We start from the raw sequence: 20,923 nt of genomic DNA, 5'->3' as shown, positions 1-20,923 counted from the left end.
TGTGGTGGCTAATGTCCACACTATCCTCCTCCTGTCAGTGGTGTGCGTCCTCGCTAGGAGCGCTTCTGCCGACTGAAGAGGAGTAGTGTGGGTGTTCTGAGAGCCGGGGCTCTCAGCTCCACACAGCTCCCTGCCGGGAGCCCAACTGCTCCCTGCTCCCACCTGGGAGTGAGGGGAAGCCACCTGGGGCTTCTCGTCTCTGGAAAGGAGATCCATGCCTTAGTCCAGTTGGTTGCCGTGCTCCCAGTGGGGAGCCTGGGCAGCAGCCCAAGCCGAGAGCCTGGATGACAGCCCAGCTTGGAGTGGAGACCTGGCAGCACCACTGGGGAGTTGGCTTTCTTGTCAATTTACAGTTCCAGCTGAGCCGTTAAAATGACAAGCCAGCCAATGTAAGGAATGCAGTGTCTACACAGACGCTGTGTCGCTAACTACGCCGACATAATTCCACCTCCAAAGTGTTGGACTTATATATGTGTAGTAGGGCACATGCATCTGCGGGAGCATGTAATGTAGACTGACATAAGCTGCCTTATGTCAATCTAACTATGTAGTGCAGACCAAGGCTTAGTCTTAAAAGGGCGTTTGGTATAGTTCTATTGTAAGTGCAGGTCACAATGCTCTATGCTGTGGAGTGGGAATGGAAAAAGAGATTACAAACAGTTTGGATAAAGCTGCTATCTGACAGTATTCTGAATGATACAGCAGCTGCTTAGGTGATCACTATCAGCTTCAGTGTTGTTTAGGAGAAAGCCACTGATAGGGCCAGAGGCTTTTTACTTTACTGGCTAAAAGGAAGGGAGGGAGCAGAAGCAGGTTGTCATAATAAGTGAGGAAAAGAGGTGCTGTTGTGTGTACTGTGCTGTAGGTGCTTCTCTTCTCCTAAAGCATTAAAGCAAAAGGTGTTGGCTCCCATTGGGGTCTCCCTCTCCCTTACAGCCTATCAATAGCTTTCCTACCCCAATCCATTTTAGGAACCTTCCCTCCTTTCTACTCGCTTAAAAGAAAAGTGCCACTTGCTGTGTCACCCTGTGTCCCCCTCACCCCGGAGTCACTGTACAGCATCCATTGTTACTTTTGCCCTCCTAAAAGGGCAGAGAGGCAAATTTCATGAAGACCTGATCTAGGAGAGGATTAGGTCAGTGCTACTGCTGGGACTGGCAGCTGCTTTACCACCTGCTTGAGGGGTGGAGTGAACTGGCTATCTGTTCTTCAGTCCTAGGGGGTGGGGGGCACTGCAGTGCACAGCTCTGGAGAAAGCTTCCCTTCTTCCTCCTCATTGTTCCCAGCGCTGCATGTGTAGGTGCATGCATAGCACAGGTAAGAGCATTGCGAAGCAGCAGCAGCAGTGGACGGGTTGTGAAGGAATTGTAGAGTGAGATAGTTTAGGATGTGAAGAATGCAGCTCCCCCGATTTGAATGTATGATAAATGCTCTGAATTTGACCTAGCCAGGAAGAGAAGCTTGGTAAATATTTCTTAATGCAACCCTGAAAATCTTGTTTTTATCATGCACTTAAATGAGAGTTGTGTCCAGTGCATGCTGCTGTATGTTATCTTGCTGTTATGTTTAGTGAAAAATAATTAGCCTTGAAGCTGCCATCTTAAGACACCTAAAATCTAGTGACTTATGTTCTTTTCTGTGCTTGGTCTCATCACTGGAAAAATGTCTCTCTCATCAAAGACAGTGGCCTTGCAAGGCCACGGACCAGACACTCTGCCATGACAATGTGATTCTTTGCCACCACATTGCTGGGATGAGCATGATGCAACTCATTTGCATTAATAGAAATAAACCAGTTGGATAGCATCTTTCATCTCAACGTGCTTTATGAACTTCATATACTGTATTTGCAGATGGCTTCAGCTATCTTAGTGGGGAGTTCACGTGAGCAGGATGACTGTTTTAACTGGAACTTGGTCATTACACCATAGTTATGGTATGCTTTCCATAGTGATGGGTGCTCTACATGTGCCTGAGGTAGATAAGTTTGCAAAGTCCTATGAGTTCTTTAATGATGATAAGTAGTCAGGGTTTGGTCTATGTCTGCACTGCACACCTTACAGCAGCACAGTTGTGTCGCTACAGCAGTGCCACTGTAAGGTATGCAGTGTAGCTGCTCTTTGTTGGCAGGAGAGAGCTCTCCCGCCGACAAAATAAACCCCCCCCCCCTACGAAGCGCATTGGCTCAATGGGACGAGTGCCACCTACTGAACTGCCAACACTACTCCCCTTCCCGCTGGCACCCTGTGTCTTCCCTGGAAGTGTGGCTCAGGACTGAGAAAGTTCCCACCTGAATAGAAGCATGTTTCCAATATTAAAACATGTTTCCAATATTAAAGTTCTCCACTGAACTCTTATAATAATTGCAGAAGGAATAGAATAAAGTTTAGAGGAAATTTCACAATATCCATATACTTTAACAGCCCAGTTGATAGATTTGGGTGTGATGTTTTTGTTTTTGTCTTTTTTTGTCTATTGCATAAAGTACCACAGGTTGTTCCAAAAGCAGTTGTGTCTAATGATTCATGCTGGTCATGTCATGTTCTTTACTCTCATCCTCTTACAGTGTCCCTTCATTCTAACTTTGTGCCAAATAATATGGACCCTTCTTAGAGAAAATACCAAAGGGAAGCACCAATGATTTCTAAATCAGGAAGTTTCACAGTCAGTGGTCAGATATCTATGCCAGAAAACTATTTATTTAAATGTAATATTTACCTTCCTTATTAAAATAATCTTACATTGGCAGGATGCTACTCCACTTTTAATAGACCACTGGATCTATTCCATCTTCTTGACTTATGAATTTGGGAGCTGTTGTTGTCTCAGCTGTACGCAGAAGGAATTGTTTCTCAGTCTTCGGGTAGAGCACAGACATGGAAAACTTCATCCTGAAAGGCAAAGTTTATAACCAACTGAAAAAAGGCCCTCTTATAATGGAAATGTTTTGGCAATCCTACATTTAGTGAGGAAGCTAGATAGACCCAAGGTTAGGCTCCACCCCAGCATTCCCTTCCCTCAAGTTAATTGAGTTCAAGAAGTGGGACACATGTTTTCTCGACAGTATTTGAAAGGCAGAGTGCTGTAAATGCTGTCTAACACTTTCCACTGGCTGGACAATAACACTGCACTGTATGGTGCAATATGCAAGGTGTGAGACATAATATAAAGCCTTCTGTAAAGAGTGATTTAAAATGAAGAATGGAGAAACATTCTCCGTACAATAACTGGAGTAGGAATGAAAATTCCTTGAAGGGTTGACATCATTTTATTTATTCCACAGTGAATTAAATGCCAAATCAAAAGAGTTACAACTGCAGATCTTGGAAGATGGGAAATTGGATAGTAAGTACTGCAACTGAATTCTTTTGCATGGTCCCCTCATGGGCATTACTGAGCTCTTGAAATAAATCCTCTTTTGTTTACACAGTTGAATAAGATCAAGTAAGAAGCTGTCAGAAGTTGGCAGTTAATGTAGACCTGTTCTGCTGACTAACCCTGGTAGCCAGATCAGGTATGCCTCAATAACTCCAGGAACAAAGAAGGCTGATAGTCGCTGGGGCAAGAGAGCCCTTGAAAGAGGAGCCAGGAGTTTTGCTGGCTTGGACCATTTAAAAAAAAAAAAAGCCAACCCAGGAAGAATTTCAGAATTAAATTTGTTTGTAAACCCCATTCTGCTTTAGGGCTTAGCTACTTAAATTATAGATCAAAGGCTAACTCCACTGGCAGTTTTAGATGACCTCCTGCTGCGAAGTGGGTATGGGTTTTTCACTGTTCCCAAACATTGACACAAGGGATGGCATTGTGCAAATGCTTTTCCATATTCCTGGGTTTTGCTTTATTCTTTAACAAAGCCCTAAGGCAGGACTGGATGTACAAACGAGACTTGAGTCTGAGTGCTGTCTTGAACTTGGCTGGTGTTTTTTATGGTTCCACCCTCTAATATTCTCTTGCCTTAGACGTCTCATGTTTTATGTTCCTGAATGGGCTTATGAGACCCACTTACTGTTTGGCAGGTCAGCAGAACAGTCCTGGACTTCTACACAGAGTGCAAAAGTTTGACTGCTTAGCCCAGAAACAAACTCTTATGCCACTTGTGTCTGGAACTGCTTACCAACTCTGAATAGTCTTGTGTTTATAAAACTTTCTTGTGCCAGAGAAGGGAAAAAAACATCCACCGCTTCTGAGTGGATGAATGGAAAGAAATCCCGATGAATCCTGACTTCCCTTCTGCCCAAAACTGGCTGTTTCCAAGCACATAATCCCACTTATGTATAATCAAACTTTGACTGTAGGGAATTGTACGCTACTATACCTGATTCTACCATCCCAGCTTAGAGCTCCTTATCCCTACTTACAAGAAAGATGTTTCCATTGCAGAGTAACTCTCTACTTGATCAGGAGAGGCGCAGGCATATATATATTTTTTTCTTCTTGGATTGCTGGCGAGGGGATGGCGTAGGCAGGTTTTAAGATCAAAAGGAATGTTCAGTTTCACAACTTTTACATGAGACATGGTACTTTGTACCAGAGCAGTATTTCTCTATCCTAGTGCTTCACTTTAGGTAGAAACTCTAAATTTCGTGTTACACCTCATGGGTCAGTTTACTAATATGTCAGGATTATTCTGTAAAAATGGAAGCATCCTTTCTGAGTCTTAGCTATTCTCTTCTATTTCAGTATTGTCAAATTTAGTTAACTTTAGATTAATAATGATTCAAAACCAAGTTAGAGTACGGTGATAAACTTTCCACACCCCACCAAGTAAACACTACACATCTTTCCTCCAGCCTTCTGTCTCCTACCTATTAATGAAACCCTTATCCAATGTAACTTATGTAAGCCATATTTAATAACTTGTTATCAAAGCCATATTTAGAGTGCTATGTTAGTCATGTAGAATGTGTTTTTAAATTCAAGGTTGGCAAAAAGGAATTACAAAACTATCTGAAAACCATACAAGGGTGGGTGAGTTTTGTATTTTGTTACACTTTTGGTAATTGTGGCTGTTTTTAAAAGCTCTGTTGGGCCACAGATTTTTAAGTGGAAATAAGCCAGTTTTGGGGGAGAAATGGTTGTGTATCAGAAACATACAGAAAGTAACTTTTTTTTTTCCTCAGCAAACAAATGTGAGGGGGGAAATAGCCATTTTGTCAAAAACATATATACAGAGATGTGGAGGATGGAAAGACCCACACACAAATGAAATGGCCCCAAAAAAAAAAAAAAAAAAAAAAAAAATTCACACCGGTCTAATGTAGAGCCATTAACACTTCACAGTAAGGGGGCAAAGTATGTATTATCACTTACCTGGGCAGGACAGATTTTTTTGTAGGTGTCTTTAATAACAGTCTTTCACGATGTGTCAACCGTTACACATACCATACACCATTAATGGCACATTTTTATTACTTTATTTTTTTTGCTTAAAAAGAGTCTAACAATAAATAAATATAAAATAGCAGACATAAAATTTCTGAAAAAGTAATATTTAATTGGTGGTGGTAGTGGTTGTTAAATCTTAGTAAGAGGAATGTGCGAAATGATGGCAGCCGTCTAACTTTAATGTAGGTCCATCTACCATGGCATCTGAGTGCCTTCCGTGTAAAATCGATAGCAACACTGAAGAATAATGGCATTCCCGTCTCACGGTGAACATTCTGCATGAGGTGGGGCTTACTGGTTAGAAGGGGTGTCAGTGTTGTGAGCATCTTTTATAGTAGACTAATCTAAAAGGGCCTTTCTGTGTCAGTTGAAGAAGCTAAGCTGTAGCACAGCAGTAAGGAGAATCATAAACACTTGTCACCCTGAAATATGGAAATCCTGACTGCTTAATGGAGTGAAATCCTGACTCCATTGAAATCAGTGGCAAAACTCTCATTAACATGAAAGGGGCTAGGATTTTGCCCATTGACCTACATCACAAAGTTTTAGCATCACGTTAATTTTGTTAACAATAGAATTCCACTTTAACATAACTATAAGAGAGAGAGAGAGACTCTAAACTTGCTCTCTAAGACCAACATAAGGAAGTACTCTTAGTTGTCTATGCCATTCCAAAATGAATCCAGGGAGCACCATCTATGAAATACAAGACAAGGGCAGTTGAGGAGAAAATGAAAGAATTCAGCTGGATTGTATCTTGAACATTCTCATCAGTGTTCAGAATCTCTAGAGGTTGGTTTGTTTGTTTGTTTTCTCCAAGTGTCCTGGATGCAGAGGAAAAATTATTTAAAAAAACAACAACGGAACTATTAATGATTCAGTATCTGCCTTATTTTCTGTCAAGCAGTGTCATATCTATTCTAAAAACCTAGCCTGCAAGAACTACAGATCCTTCTTTAAAAATTTCCTCTGCAAATAATCCTGTCTCTTTATAAAGTAAATACCTTATTGTGCTGTAGAGATAATGCCTTGCAATATTAGGTGCCTCAGCAGTTTGAAGTAGTAATGGCTTCTGCTTTCCACCTTTTCAAAATAACTTCAAAGGTATTGACCGCTCAGACAAGACTTTACTATGTCACTTTCATTTATTTTAGGTTCTTTTTCAGCCTGGGCAACTGTACCTTTAGACTTGTTCAGGAAACAGCCTTCTGGACAACAAAGCTTTGCACTGAAGAGCAGGTCCAGCAGCCATAGCCCTGTGTTAGGATCGGTCACTGCAGAGGTATCACATTCTTATGTTTATGGTTGACTTTTTGACTGTCAGATTGTCCATTTTAAGAATACAGGCCCAATACACTATTGCCAAGCATGTTTTGTAACAATTTACAGAAGTGCCAACTGAGTGTGGTGCTACTTAATCAAAATGGTAGTGTTGTGAACTCGCTTTGTACTTGTGTAAGTGACTGCATAAGGTGCAGGGTAACAGTGAATCATACCCTACCTACTTAAAGCAAAAGCTGTGACTGTTATGGACAAAGCTTTAAGGAATAATTTGAGTCTTCTAAGGGCTTGTCTACACGAACACTTAGTTCATGGCAAGCTGGGATGTCAATCTGCCCCACACTACCCTGGTGCATGCTTAAAGGTCTGTGGGCACCTTGCTAACATGCACTAACAGTTCATCAGTGTGCTTTGATCTAGTCCACTCTACAATTCCAGCTGCTGTTTCAAAGTGTCTCTCTTTCCTTTTAAGGTGTAATTATTACTTTAATTACCAATGTTTCTCTTTTTAGTTCTCTTATGTAGAACCTAATGAGTCAAAATCCTGGCAAGTTCCTGCTCCGCTTCCTGCCACAAAAATAGAAAAGGATCGAACCGTGATGCCTTGTGGGACTGTAGTCACTACTGTCACTGCTGTGAAAACCAAACCTCGACTTGAAGGGAAACATTCTGCACTGAGCCCAGGTGAAGACATCAGTGAAACTTTAAAATGCAAATCCAAGATTGTTTGTTTGGTTTGTGCTGGTTTTTAGGAGTATAGTTCCCATGGGGGACGGGGAAAGAAAAAAAGAACATTGTCTAGATCCATTTTAAGTGTTGGTTGGTTTTGTTTTTAATGTGGTCCTGGTTACTTTGGATAAAATATTTCTTTTGCATGAAGCCAGATCCTACCCCACTGAAGTCAATGGAAGTCTTGCCAATGACTTCAGTGGGAGCAGAATCAGCCTCCTGGTAAGTAAGGTGAGAAATGATCATGACTTCCTTTGCTTGGTACTGTGAATGTTGGGTGTCTCTCTTTGGTGAGGTTGGGTTTTTGTGTGTGTGTTTAGTATTCCCTTTGAAAACATGAATCTCAAAGAGTAGGGTAGAGTAGATAGTATGATGCTGCTATTAATGTATAAATCCATTGCATTTGGGGTGTTTCTTACACCCTGTCAAGGTGATCATCTGTCTGCCCCTGTGGAAAAAATGGCACATGACCCTCTAAAAACACACAACAAGCTGCTAATGTAGGCGCTCTTATGAGATGTCAGATTGTTTGTGATGTATAGAAAACTTGAAAAAAAAATAGACCAAGTGCAAAAGATTTGTATCAGTAAAAGCACTTTTTCAGATGCCCATTATTTTTGTTATACACATTTCTAAAATACCTATCACCAGAGTATCTAGGTGAGAGATAATAAATGAGAAACTTGCTTCTCAGATTCTCCTGTGAAAACTCCTGCTAAAGTGAAAGTGATTGAAAAGGATTTCTCAGTTCAAGCAATCCATTGTCAAGGTGCTCCGGTCAGCAAAGTGTTATCCTCTTCGGATACAGGTAAGAGAGAAACCTCCAAAGCCTGTATCTATATCGCTTTTTCTCTGCTATGCCATAGATTATCCTAAAACATTAAATTAACAGCAGGACCCATGCCTTAGTGCCTTCTGGCAGGTATCATAGCATTTATGTTAGTAAATATTACAGTTAGTGTAGAAGTCTGCGTGTAACTAATTCCTAACTTCCTGAAAATCTGTCAAGGAGCTGTGCTGTTAGGAGAGAAGGGAAGCCAATGGAGAAGCAGCCAGGTTGGCTCCTCTTTACTTGTCAACTAAATATCTCTTTCCTACAAATCCCTGGGCTCCATGGAATTAGGAAGGTACAAAGACTCCCTAATCCACAATTCCTAAACTTCTTCCACCGGAGGGGATGGTGCACAAAAGCCCTTGTGAGTGGGACCACTGCTGAGTCCTCCTGTCAGAGGGGGTGCACTCTCCCTTGTGTCTAAATTAGTGGGAGAGAGAGACCGCCTATGGAAGTCAGAAGACTGGATTCTCTTCTAGCTCTGCCACTGACTCACTTTGTGACCTTAAGCAACTCGTGTATCCTCACTGTGCCTGCTTCTCTACCTTTTGTAAATCACCCAGGAGATAGAAGATGAAGTGTGTTTAAAATACTAGGTAGGGATGGTGGTAGTAGAACCGTTATTGAATTCACTTTTGGCATGTGGTTACATATGCTTTTTAATGTATTTAAATATAGACCCAAACTCTTCAAGTGTATATAAGAGCAAACACCCTTTTTTCCCCTCCATATTTTGAATTTTCAGTGTCCTTATTTATATGGTCTTGTGGATGTCTTCCTTCAATGCACTTTAAAAAAAAAAAAAAAATTCCTTTATCCACTGTCCTTGTGTCCTTCACTCCTTGTGTCACAGTGAACATCACTCCCTTCTTGGAACTATAGTATCATAGAAATTAATAATGGTAGAGACTCATTATGTCATCTTTAAATGGCACATGCTATGGAATTTACTGCTCCTTTGGGGGTAGAGATTAGAGTACATAGCACACTCTCTGGAGCCAATTCACACAGTTCCTGAAACAGTTGGAGGGTTTGCTGGACGATGAAGATCTGCTGGCCCAAGGACAAAGATCCATGGTAGGTAAGCTGTTGTACATCAGTGCAGTGACTGGAGTTCATGCAGATTTCTTTAAATGCTTTTGGTTTTGTTTTGGCTTAGGCTTCTTTAAGGCCTATTTGTTTACTTCATTTATAACATTTCAACCAACTTGATAGCTTTCTTTGACAGGGTAACGAGTCTTGTGGAAAGGGGGGAAGCAGTAGACGTGGTAAATATTGACTTTAGTAAGGCTTTTGATACTGTCTCACATGACTTTCTCATAAACAATCCAGAGAAATACAACCTAGATGGAGCTATTATATGGTGGGTGCATAACTGGTTGGAAAACCATTCCCAGATAGTATCATTGGTTCACAGTCAAGATTGAAGGGCATATCGAGTGGGATCCTGCAGGCTGTGTTCACTCTAAGCTGCGCGGTCGCGTGGTGGCCCAGGAGTGAATCAGGTGCCACACACTTGATTAGCAGAGCTGCGCACAGCAGCATGTGTTCAGATGCCCCTCCCCCTGCTGTTCTGCAACCGCATTGCTCCTGCCCTCTGCCTTGGAGCCCCTGGCCAGTTGCTCCTGGCACCCTCCTGCTTGTGCAGAATGGGGGAGGGAGGGAGGAGGAGAGGCGCTGATGTCAGGGTGTCCGTCTCCCCCGCCCATGTACGCCATCTCCACAGAGCAGGGGAGAGGGGACAGGGCTCAGGAGCAGGAGAGCTGCTGGCAGTTGATGTGGTCTGAGCCTTCTGGCGAGTGCCTTAAAAAGACAGCACATGTTCTCTCATAGACTTCCCCAGCTCTCTGAGAGAGAGAGAGACAGACACACACACTCTCTCTCTCTCTTTCACACTCGTCTACAACACATATTTGTGGTGTTGTTACTTCTTGGTATTTCCTGAATTGTACATATATTCTCTGTAATTTTATTCTTTTAGTTTTTTGACTGGTCTGTGCATTTTATTTTATTTCTCTTATGCTTAAATTTAATTCTTTCAGTCAGTAGTGAGTTCTAAAATGCCTAACCTGTCCTGGCTGGAGTAATTATCCCTATGGTAACTTTAAATATATATATATATTATATCTAGATTTTTTTGTTTCCACTGGTGCCGCACATTACCTCGATATTGGTGCACATAACAAAATTAATTCCGCACATGGATGGAAAAAATTAGAGAGAACATTGCCCGCAGGGATCAGTTCTGGGCCAGTTCTGTTCAGTATCTTCATCAATGATTTTGATAATGCCATAGAAAGTACACTTCTATAAAGTTTACGGATGATATCAAGACGGGAATGGTTGCAAGTGTTTTGGAGAATAGGATTAAAATTCAGATTTATCTGGACAAACTGGAGAAATGGTCTGAAGTAAATAGGATGAAATTCAATAAGGACAAATGCAAAGTACTCCACTTTGGAAGGAACAGTCAGTTGCACACATACAAAATGGGAAATGACTGCCTAGGAAGGAGTACTGCAGAATATGATCTAGGGGTCATAGTGGATCACAAGCTAAATATGAGTGAATGCTGTTGCAAAAAAAAGCAAATATCATTCTGGGATGTATTAGCAGGAGTGTTGTAAGCAAGACATGAGAAGCAATTCTTCCGCTCCATTCCATGCTGATTAGGCCTCAGCTGGAGTCCTGTGTCCAGTTCTGGGCACCACATTTCAGGAAAGATGTGGACAAATTGGAGAAAGTCCAGAGAAGAGCAACAAAAATGATTAAAGGTCTAGAAAATATGATCTATGAGGGAAGATTGGAAAAAATTGGGGTTTGTTTAGTCTGGAGAGGAGAAGATTGAGGGGGGACATGAAAACAGTTTTCAAGTACATAAACAGTTGTTACAAGGAGGAGGGAGAAAAACTGTTCTCCTTAACCACTGAGGATAGGACAAGAAGCAATAGGCTTAAATTGCAGCAAGGACGATTTAGGTTGGACATTAGAAAAAACTTCCTAACTGTTAAAGTGGTTAAGCACTGGAATAAATTGCCCAAAGAGGTTTTTAAGACCAGATTAGGCAAACACCTGTCAGGGAAAGTCTAGATCAGGGGTCCTCAAACTGTGGGGTGCTCCCCCCACAGGGGAGCATGGAGGAACCTTCTGAGGGGGCGGGACCCAGGCTAACTCCCAAGGGGTGGTGACGGAGCGCCACCCAGCCCTGATCCATCCCCAGCTCCGCTCCAGCCCTGCTCCCTGCCGTGGCCCTGGTTCTTGACTGTGGCTCTGCTCCTGGCCCCAGCTCCGTCCCCGCTCCAGTCTTGGCCCCCGACTGCAGCCTGACCGTGGCTTCCACTCCTGGCCCCAGCCTCAGCCCCTGGCCATGGCTCCGTTCCTGGCCCCAAACCTACCCCCAGCCTCGGCTCCCTTACCCCGTCCGTGCCCTGTCTCTGGCTCAAGAGGGGGCGGGGGGAGGCGTGGACGGGGGTAAGGCGGGGTGCAACTGAAAAGTTTGGGGACCACTGAGCTAGATAAGATTTAGTCCTGCCATGAGTTCAGGGGACAGGACTAGATGACCGATCAAGGTCCCTTCCAGTCTGACAATTCTATTATTCTGTGTCCAGAGAGACTCTGAAGCTTCATGTACAGTCTTGGAAGAGTGAATGACATACCTATTCCAGGATACAAAGGAAGGATTTGGGAATGGAATGGAAACTAATAGTAAAATGATTATTTGGCTTACGTTTGGTTATGTGGTGTTTTAGTTACATGATTTCTGTTGATCTCTCTATTTTTGTGTTTAAAATTCAAGCTGTCTTCCTTTTCCTGCTCTTATGCTTTGCTCTGCACTTAAACCCTTGCCTACTTTTTATCTTAAAGCACTTTCCTTTCTTTTCAGAGCTGCTGGTGTTGAATGGCACTGATCCAGTTGCTGAAGCAGCCATTCGACAGTTAAGTGAGTCTGCAAAGCAGAAGCTGAAATCTCCAAGAAAGAAAAGCACCATTATCATATCAGGGGTGTCCAAGGTAGAGTTCAAAGTCACACTTGTATTTAATGCCCGACACTGAAGAGACTCTTCGCTTTGCTGAGTATGATACTTGAACACGCACTCTGCTCTCTTCCATTTTACAGTTTTTGCAGAAGCTGGAGTTTATATCCTTGTTGCTTCAGAAATTAAGTGTTGCAAGTTAAGCCTAAAAGCAGAGAGTTAATCAGACACAATTTAGCTAGACGACTAACTTTATTAGATAGAGGCCGTTATCTTGGGAGATGGGGCTGTGGTTAGAGTTGGGGAGGACATGTCCAGGCTCAAGAGCCTGGTGAGAATTCCAGCTGCGAGGCAAGGAGATGGTGTTGGAATTGCTACCAGGCTACAGTCCCTAGACTGGGCATGGGGGCTTCATCTTTCAAACTAAGCTCCCTGTAAAAGAGGTAGTTGATTTCTTTTTTTTTTTTAAATGTCCCACCACTCTCTCCGGCTGCTGGAAAAAAAGAAGAAGCTTTTGTCTCTTTATGTTCCCTGTCCTCATATAGCCTTCTGGCTGCTCTCGCCCAGCCCCCATCTTGTTCATTCTCCCTATCGAAGAGCTCCAAGGCCTCTGCTGCTTCTCATTTTTCCAAGCTGCCGTGCAGTGAAATTTACTGCCGTTTTTTCTCACTTTTCACAGCTACTTGTAGGGTTCTGAGGAGAAGCAGTGCAAGCTGACATAACCCTTGTCTGTCTGCACTGTGCTGTGAAAGCTCGGAGCAGCAGCATTGAAACTGTCTGCAAAATGGGAATGAGGCACTACATAGACTTGAATGCAGCAGACTTTCATAAAGGTTCCTTTGCCACCATAAGGTCTTCAAACCTTTTTTTTTTTTTTTTTTTTTTTAACCAAAGCTTAGATTTTTCTGGAAGTTTCTGGAAGATATCTTTTTAGTTCCTTCCACACAGATGCTTACTTGCAAAGGAAAGACTTCCACTGCAGTAATCACTACTGGTCAGTGGATTTTTTTTTTTTTAAACCAAGCCCTAATCCTTTTGTTAAAACCAAAGTTAATTTAGCTCTGTGCTCTGCTTAGAAAAGGAGCAAAGAGAATATGCGATACTGTGGAATTTTGGCAGTATCTGGGCAATGCAAACAGGGTGCAAAAAATGAATAAAACCCTTGGGGTGGAGATTGGTTTGTCCAGTAAATAGTGTCTTTTTCCCCCCCCCCTCTCTCTCTCTGTGGCAGACCTCCTTATCTCAGGACAGTGAAGCTGCACTGATGATGGACTATGCAGCAGCCATGGATGACTCATGTAAAGAGGAAGCCCCTTCCATGGTGGGGGATTCTACCACAGAAGTTCCCAATAAAAAACTACCACCAGCTGCTTCACAAATGCTACCTGCCACTGACCCAGAGGAAAATAGCCATACTGCGTGGGACTTGGATAACAGCAGCCAACAATGGACCAGCAATGCACTCTTAGACCAGGACTGTGAAGAGATGTCCGGGAGTTCATTAAGTGTCTCGGAATCTGAGAGTGTGAAAAAATCTAAAGGTATATGAGCTCTCTTGACACTTGCCTAGTATTGTATCAAAGTACTGATTTCTATAGCTGAACTTCAGTGTCTTTGTCAAGCAGCACTATTGGGTGATTCTTTTCTGTTCTTACCTTCTTAAACTTCCAAGTGGATTTGGTGCTGGTAAAAAGTGCCTGACTGATAACCCTGAAGAATGAAATCCTCTAGTTAACCACAAAAATACAGTACAGGCTTCCCTGCACTGTGCCCCGCCATCACGATATGGAAAGACTTGTTCCAGGAGAGAGAGGGTAAATTGCTCCAAATCCATTCAGTCATCTGGCTTCTCTGAGAAGATCACTGACCAAACTGCAAATTCCCTGATGCAAATTCTTTCTGGTAAATTAAGGTCAAGAGTAGTGAGGGCCCAAATAAAGAGAGAAAACAGTACACATCCACAATCCCCTCCACCATCCCCTCTGTGCACAACCTCCCACTGTCCCCTCCCCCTGACCCTCCCCACAAAAGGATATTTGTGTCCCTGATAAACTTTTTACTCTTTGTGCATATTAAACTACCCATTGAATAGTTTGTCCCTCTCCCCTCTTGCCTTTTTCAATAATACAGGTGTTTACAAAAGAGAGTGACACACAGGATGTGATTGTTTTCTTTAAATGAAGGAGAAATTGTTTTATCATCATAACTGATACTTGCCTGAGTGTGTCTGTAGGCTGCAAATGACCTGGGCACGTCTTGTGCCTGGTGGCTCATTAGATTTTTCTTCCCCTGTCCTCATACTAACTTTGGAGACGAATTTGAGTCTCACTGCTTCTGTTCTGTGGCTGGTGGGATTTTGAACCTGAAAAAAACCAGGTGGGAGGTGAGCTGGGAACATTGTGTTCAATGGACTCCACTCACCCACTTGCCTGTTACTAGTGTAGGAGAGAGGCAAGTCTAAGGGCCATTGTCCAGTAGCTGCCAAAGTTCTTATGTATGCCATCCCCCTCAAGACCTTTTCTGACTCTTTTTTTTTATGGCCTTCAGGAACAGTACTGAAAACCCCACCACAAAATTTTTATCTCTCGTGCTTTAAATTCATAATCTCTGCCGTAAAATATAACGTGGATCTTTACGTACTGAGGTTTCTCCCATTCTGTCATGATTTTCCCATCTTGTCTTTCCTCGCAGTCACTTATTGTTAGCACCTTACCTGAAGCTGTCAAGGTAAATGAGCAGTTTGGCAAATGTGTCCATAAGCTGGCCATTAAGAAGTTCTTTTATAGAGGGTGGGTTTGCCTGTGCGTAACTCTCTCATATTTTGAGACCTGAATATTAGGAAATGTGTGATTCCAGGGTACACTGTTACTAAGCCTCTGGACTCATTTCAAAATTTACCTTTGGAAAACAAAAACTTACATTTGAGTAGCTGTTTGGGTGGGGTTGTTGTTAAAAATGCAGTTACAATAAAAACATACTCTTTTCTTTTCTCTGTACAATCTGACTGCTCAGACTTAAATGCTACTCTCTTTTCTATTTTTAAAATAATTGTGTTCACCATCTCCTAACTCTTCAGTAGAAACATTCTGAGTTCATGATGCAATACATGAGTGCAAAAAAACATCAGGTGTCACATTCTTGCATATTGTGAGGATGTTTGTGTCACACTCCACAAATAGTACAATATTGTTCTACACAAAAGCCTGTCAGAAAAAAAATTCACAGTCTAACTGTGGGGCTCTTGTATGTTGTGTTCTCTATAGCATCATGGCTTTTGTGAAGTAAGACAGGAATATTTCCTCTTTCCCCCATCCGCCCCCCACTAAGTTATGCTAGTACAAGATGTTTGTTGTTTAAAAACTCACATCTGCATTCGTTTTGCAGGGGAAGCGTTTGCCAAATGTTCTACTTAGCCAAAAAAAATCCTTCACGTACAATGTTAATGGTTCACAATTTGTACTGTCTTTCATTATTATTTTTGCTCTTGCCTGTGTTGCTTTTTACCTCTTATTACCTTTCTGACTTCATCTTTCTTACTCATGCCTTTTGTAAACTTAAGAGGACTACTATGCCAACCTGAATTAATTGCCTACACAGTAAGTTATTTTTGTTTTACTTTTATTAAAGAAAATGTAGCTTTACTGTGAGACACTTATTGCAAAAGTGAAGCAAAACTTTCGTTTGTTTTCTCACCTGTTATCCTCTTCCCTGTGTCAGGGTTGGGTTTTTTCCTTCTCTCCGCAATACCTTTGTTTCTGTAGAGAGTTCTTAGCAGCTTAGTCTGTAGTAGCAAGTCATTCTAATTTAAGTGTGTTACCCTTACAAATAATTGATTTGGGGGTGTGGGGGAGAAGATTCCCCTCTCCTCTGTCCAGATTGAAGATAACAGATTGGGGAAACTTGGATAATTACTGCAATTTTACTGACATCTCGCTGTATTTCTATGGCATTCATCCCTGTAGGAGCCTACCAAAGACATGCATGTACAAACTACAGATGATTACATACCCATACATGAATACTGTGTGTGTTTTACAAATTGTTTATGGCTTTCTAACACTCTTTCCTAACAATCCCCAATTATTTGAGCTATAATATCTTTATATTTAAAATATTGCAATATCATTTCAAAAACCGTATTATTCATTACATACATAGTGCACGTTTGTTTGCCTTTATGGAGCCAAGCAAAACAATTAAGACTCAAACGTGACTTGAACTCATTCAGAGTGCTTGCTAAGGATTCTACGTGCCCCACAAAAGGATTGCATGAGAATACAAGTTGATTTTGTATTTGCTTTCACCTGTTTCCAGTCACTTGTGTTTCCATCCTACTGCCCAGCTAACCTGGCTGTTTCACCAGCAGCACCACCTCCTGAAAGAAAGATACTCCTGCTTCCAGAAGTATAGATTGAACATTAAAGTATAAGCAGTACCAAAGTGAAAGCAGAGGCATGTATTAAATAACTATATTGCACTTCCTGGATGGAAGTTACTTTTGTGGAATAGAGAAGACTGGGAGAAGGAGGGGCTTTAGTCCAAAGCCACGAATAATATGGAGACACGGGATACAAAACTCATTAATTAAACAAAAAATGTACTAAATACAATTCTTCAATAATCAATTTGAGTGGGAGTGGGGAACAATGTTGTTGTACAGGACAACTAATCTTGTATTAATTGTAAGGATATTGCACTGAATTTCATTAGGGTATGTCTTAATATGATGCATTTGACAGGAGATTCCATTGACAATAATGGTAGCCATATCCTACTTCCAGGACAGTATAATATAAAAAGTTCCCTGTCTGCCTTGGTTTATGTATTCATAGGTAATGACAGCAAAGCAAAGCGAATGGCATCAAGATGGTGATGGGTGCCAATAAAAGAACCTAGCTAGACTCGTTAGATTAGATAGTGGTGTGAATACAAGCTATTGTGACTGTACAGCACTGGCAAGTTAGTAATAGAGACCACATTTTGTTCTCTTGTACTAGTTTGAGCTCCAGAAAAGAAGATAATGAGTACTTGATGCTCACTGTTTGGGGTCCTCAGCTGCACTCCCCCCAAGTTCTTCACTTTAACTGCCAATTTCCAATCTGCATGAACCCTCTAGAGGAGGAGATGAAAATGCCACCACCCCACTGTGCACAAAACCAAGTTTGTCATTTTAAATCTGTATTGCTAGACCTTCCTTTTAATACCAATGTTGGCTGACCTCTCCTCTTAACTTCAGGGTTTTGTATCAGACACTGACTAATTGCATGCTTCAGCCTCACAGTTGAGGCTATGTGTACACACAAAACAGGATCACTTACAGAAGAGAGAATTCTTAGAAGTGGGGGACTGCTGGCTCCCAAAAGCAATTCATTTTCTTACAGAAAGAAAAGATTACTGATGATTTGTGTTACATATGCAAGTTTATTGAGGGGAGACAGGCTGTAGTTGGCATGACCGCATAACACATGACACGCTTGCCTTTTCATGCATTAATCAGGACTGTATTATTAGAAGTATTTTTCATGTAATTGGGGTATTAATTTAGTACGTAACTACTTATGTCTGTTCATTTTAACAACCCTGCTTGACGACAAACTGGCGAGGGATTTTGAAGAGTTTGGCGCATGTGCAAACTGAGACTTTTTCAAAGATTTATTACTAGTCCAGATTTGGGCTTTTTTTTTTTTTTTCCCCCCCCTTATGGAAACAGCAAATGGCACATCCTTGACAGCCGGCTCCCTGCCAAATGCGAAGAACATCTCAATGAAACACTTGAAAGAATGTTTTTAACATAGGAAAAACAATGCATGTTTCCCTAGCCTCGTTTTCTGAAACAATTGAATTCCTTTCTGCTGAAATTTTAAAAATGAAGAAATTTAGCCACTTTCCATGCCCAGTCAGCTAAAGTTAGGCAAAGTTATAAGCATCTGACAACAGGACATTTATAATGGCAAGTGTTGGGCAACTTAACTGTAGGTACCAGCTCCACCTATAATACACACACTGACTTGTACAGGCACATGGCTTGTATTGCTCTGAATAAATTAGCATTTACAGATGCCAATGGGGATCCTGAACTTGGAATTTAAATGCCAACTTCATCTTGTGCATAAACTAGCTGTATACTCTCTCTCCCCTGCTCCCCCCCCCCCCAGCTTCCTTGCTATTTCAGCAGCAATCTATGCACTAGATATCTGGAGGGAGGAGGGTAGAATGTGTGTGTATTTCTGAACCTGTCATCCCATTCATTTCATGTCTCTTCCCCCGTACCATATGCTGTACTTCCTAGTGTATTGGAAGGATTAAATCAACCTGAATGAGATGTGAGAACTCAAAGATCCTGGAATGTTGCAGCCCACAATGAATGCTATGCACGTATCATGGGCTTTAAGAGAGCAATTGAAACTAAGCAAATGGAAGGGAAGTCTACAATACTCGTGGATTGGCCCTGAAAAGCTGGAGAATTCAAAGGATCTCCAATATAAACAATTCTCATCTGTACCTTGTTCTGTAATAGCATCTCTGTCCTTTTCAACCACACTCTTTTTTCGAGGACTGAAGGAAAACTGACATTCTCTTTAGTGCTCCTCTTAACAATAACAGTAAATGCCTACGTTGCTTTTGTTGCAGATAATATTTTCTTCTTGGCTTTTCTATTACCTGTAAGTGTCTGTGCATAAATAGAGATCTATAGTTGCTGTAGGTCCTCATGAATCTGAGTGATTAGGTTAGAATGAAAAGCGCTATTTCCATGGAGTTGAGGGGAGGTGAAAGAATATATATACACACACTTGGTCTTTCACTAACTTAAGAGCCTAGACTTTCCCAAAATTGTTCCATTTTGGGGTGGAGGGAGGAGGTATGTGCATGTTGCTGGAAATACAGTAGCATACAGTGTAGATGCATTCTGTCATGTAAGCATCTAGTTGACAGCACAGATCGTGTACAGGAAAACTTAAGTTATTGTGACTAGCTACAAAACAGAACTTTGGTAGAGCATTGATGTTATCTAACCTAGAGAACGTTCATAATATTCTTGCTCCAGTACAGAACATTCTTGGTTTCCTAGCTTGTCTTTCACACTAAGTATTTCAGAGGGCATCATTTAAAATTGGAAACACACTAAAAATGATTTTTTAAATAGAATGTTAAAACAAAATAAAATGGTGATCCATCGGGGAAAGCATATTTATATCTAAATTCTCCATCTCATTCACCTCTGCAGGTGGAATTTTGAAAAAAAGTGCAAAGCTGTTTTTCCGTCGGCGGCATCATCAGAAGGATCCAGGAATGAGCCAGTCACACAATGATCTTGTTTACCTGCAGCAGCCAACATCTGATGAAACCCGAAGGAAGGGAGCAACGCTAACACGCATCCTTCACAAGAAAATTCTTTCTAAGAACAAAAGCAAGAACAAGCTGAATGGCACTTCCATGGAGCCATGTGTATAAAACCTAATGCTCTCTAAATGATACTTGCACATCAATTGATCAGCGGTTTACAAAACAATACTAGAAGATGTAAACACAGATTGTGACATGCATAAAATGATATTCACAAATGCAGTGGTTCCAGAATAAGCAGACAAAGCTTGGCTTTTATTTTTCCAAAACACTTTATTTTTTTTAAAAGCCTTTAAGCAAGAAGGATCCTCCTGTCCCCACCAGCCTACTCCTAAGCATAAATAGTGTTGATTGTATGATGACAACATGTTTTCTCCCCCACTCCAATCCAAGTTGTCACTCTGCATTCAATCCTGATTTGAAGAAGGTTTGAATCTACCACTCCTAGTGATAAGATTTTTATTTTTGGGAGGGATGGGGGTAGAGAAGGTGGGTTGGACTGTAGAAGTGGTGTGACTGGGGAGGCTCACCTTTTTTTAAGTTTAGAATATTTAATCTATCTTACATTTAACTTCTAGCCAACATGACTTCTTGGTTTCTAGGTAGATGACTGGACCACTGTAAAGAGGTAACGTACCACTGTGGTTTGTGCTTCTGTAATAAGAAACAATAGTAGCAATGCAGATCTCAACTTGGGTTTCTAGACAGGCTGAAAGTGGACGCCAAGAGACTCTGATCTGGTTCCTGTTATAATTTGGAAACCGGTTTGTTTCTGGAAAAGGAAATTAAATGCTGATTAATACAACCTGCTGTAATAACTTGTAAATCAGTGTAGGTAGACGTTTACCTTTGATGTTAGCCATAATAATTGATGATTATGCAAAGCTGTATCCTAGAATATTTAATTATGTGCATATATTATGCTAAAACCCCTTTTTTTCTAGGTTTACTTTGTTCCCATTTGCAAACAAAGTATTTAAAAGGTCTTACTGTTACTTCTATTTCCCCCACTATATGAGAAGCTATAAGTGCTAATGCAACAGTTTTATTTTGGGGACTCTACACCCTTATCTACAGTACTTTTGTAGACCAGTATACTAGCAACCATATCAAAAGCAAAGTTAGGAGCAATAAATGTTGTGTAGATCACGTTTAATCCTACTTAGATTTTTATTAGTTCATGGTCTGATTTGCTAGTTACCAGTAGCCTGGAAAACAGAATTTTTGAAATGTTTCTCTTTCCCTTCCTTCAGTTACAAGTTTACAAGTTTTGTCATATGGTAAGGGTTTTTTTGGTTTGGGTTTTTTGTGTGTTTTAAAAGATATTGTAGTTAGCTCCTTTCTTTAATATCTGATAAAAGAAAAATTGTAGTTCTCA

The 20,923-nt window shown here is 41.3% G+C and overlaps 1 protein-coding gene across 1 annotated transcript in view; it reads left to right on the top strand.

Annotated features, from left to right (window-relative positions):
- The window catches only part of C2CD2 (C2 calcium dependent domain containing 2), a gene marked incomplete in the record, with an annotated part of 44,031 nt that extends 23,108 nt beyond the window's left edge, over nt 1-20,923 (top strand). Inside the window, 7 exon segments of the mRNA XM_034753304.1 lie at nt 3,284-3,345; nt 6,540-6,667; nt 7,179-7,350; nt 8,090-8,203; nt 12,111-12,238; nt 13,433-13,742; nt 19,427-20,923. Of these exon segments, the coding sequence (XP_034609195.1) occupies nt 3,284-3,345; nt 6,540-6,667; nt 7,179-7,350; nt 8,090-8,203; nt 12,111-12,238; nt 13,433-13,742; nt 19,427-19,653 (1,141 nt within the window).

Source organism: Trachemys scripta, chromosome 1, assembly GCF_013100865.1.
Source record: "Trachemys scripta elegans isolate TJP31775 chromosome 1, CAS_Tse_1.0, whole genome shotgun sequence".
NCBI lineage: Eukaryota > Metazoa > Chordata > Testudines > Emydidae > Trachemys > Trachemys scripta.
This window is presented reverse-complemented; position numbering and strand designations above follow the sequence as displayed.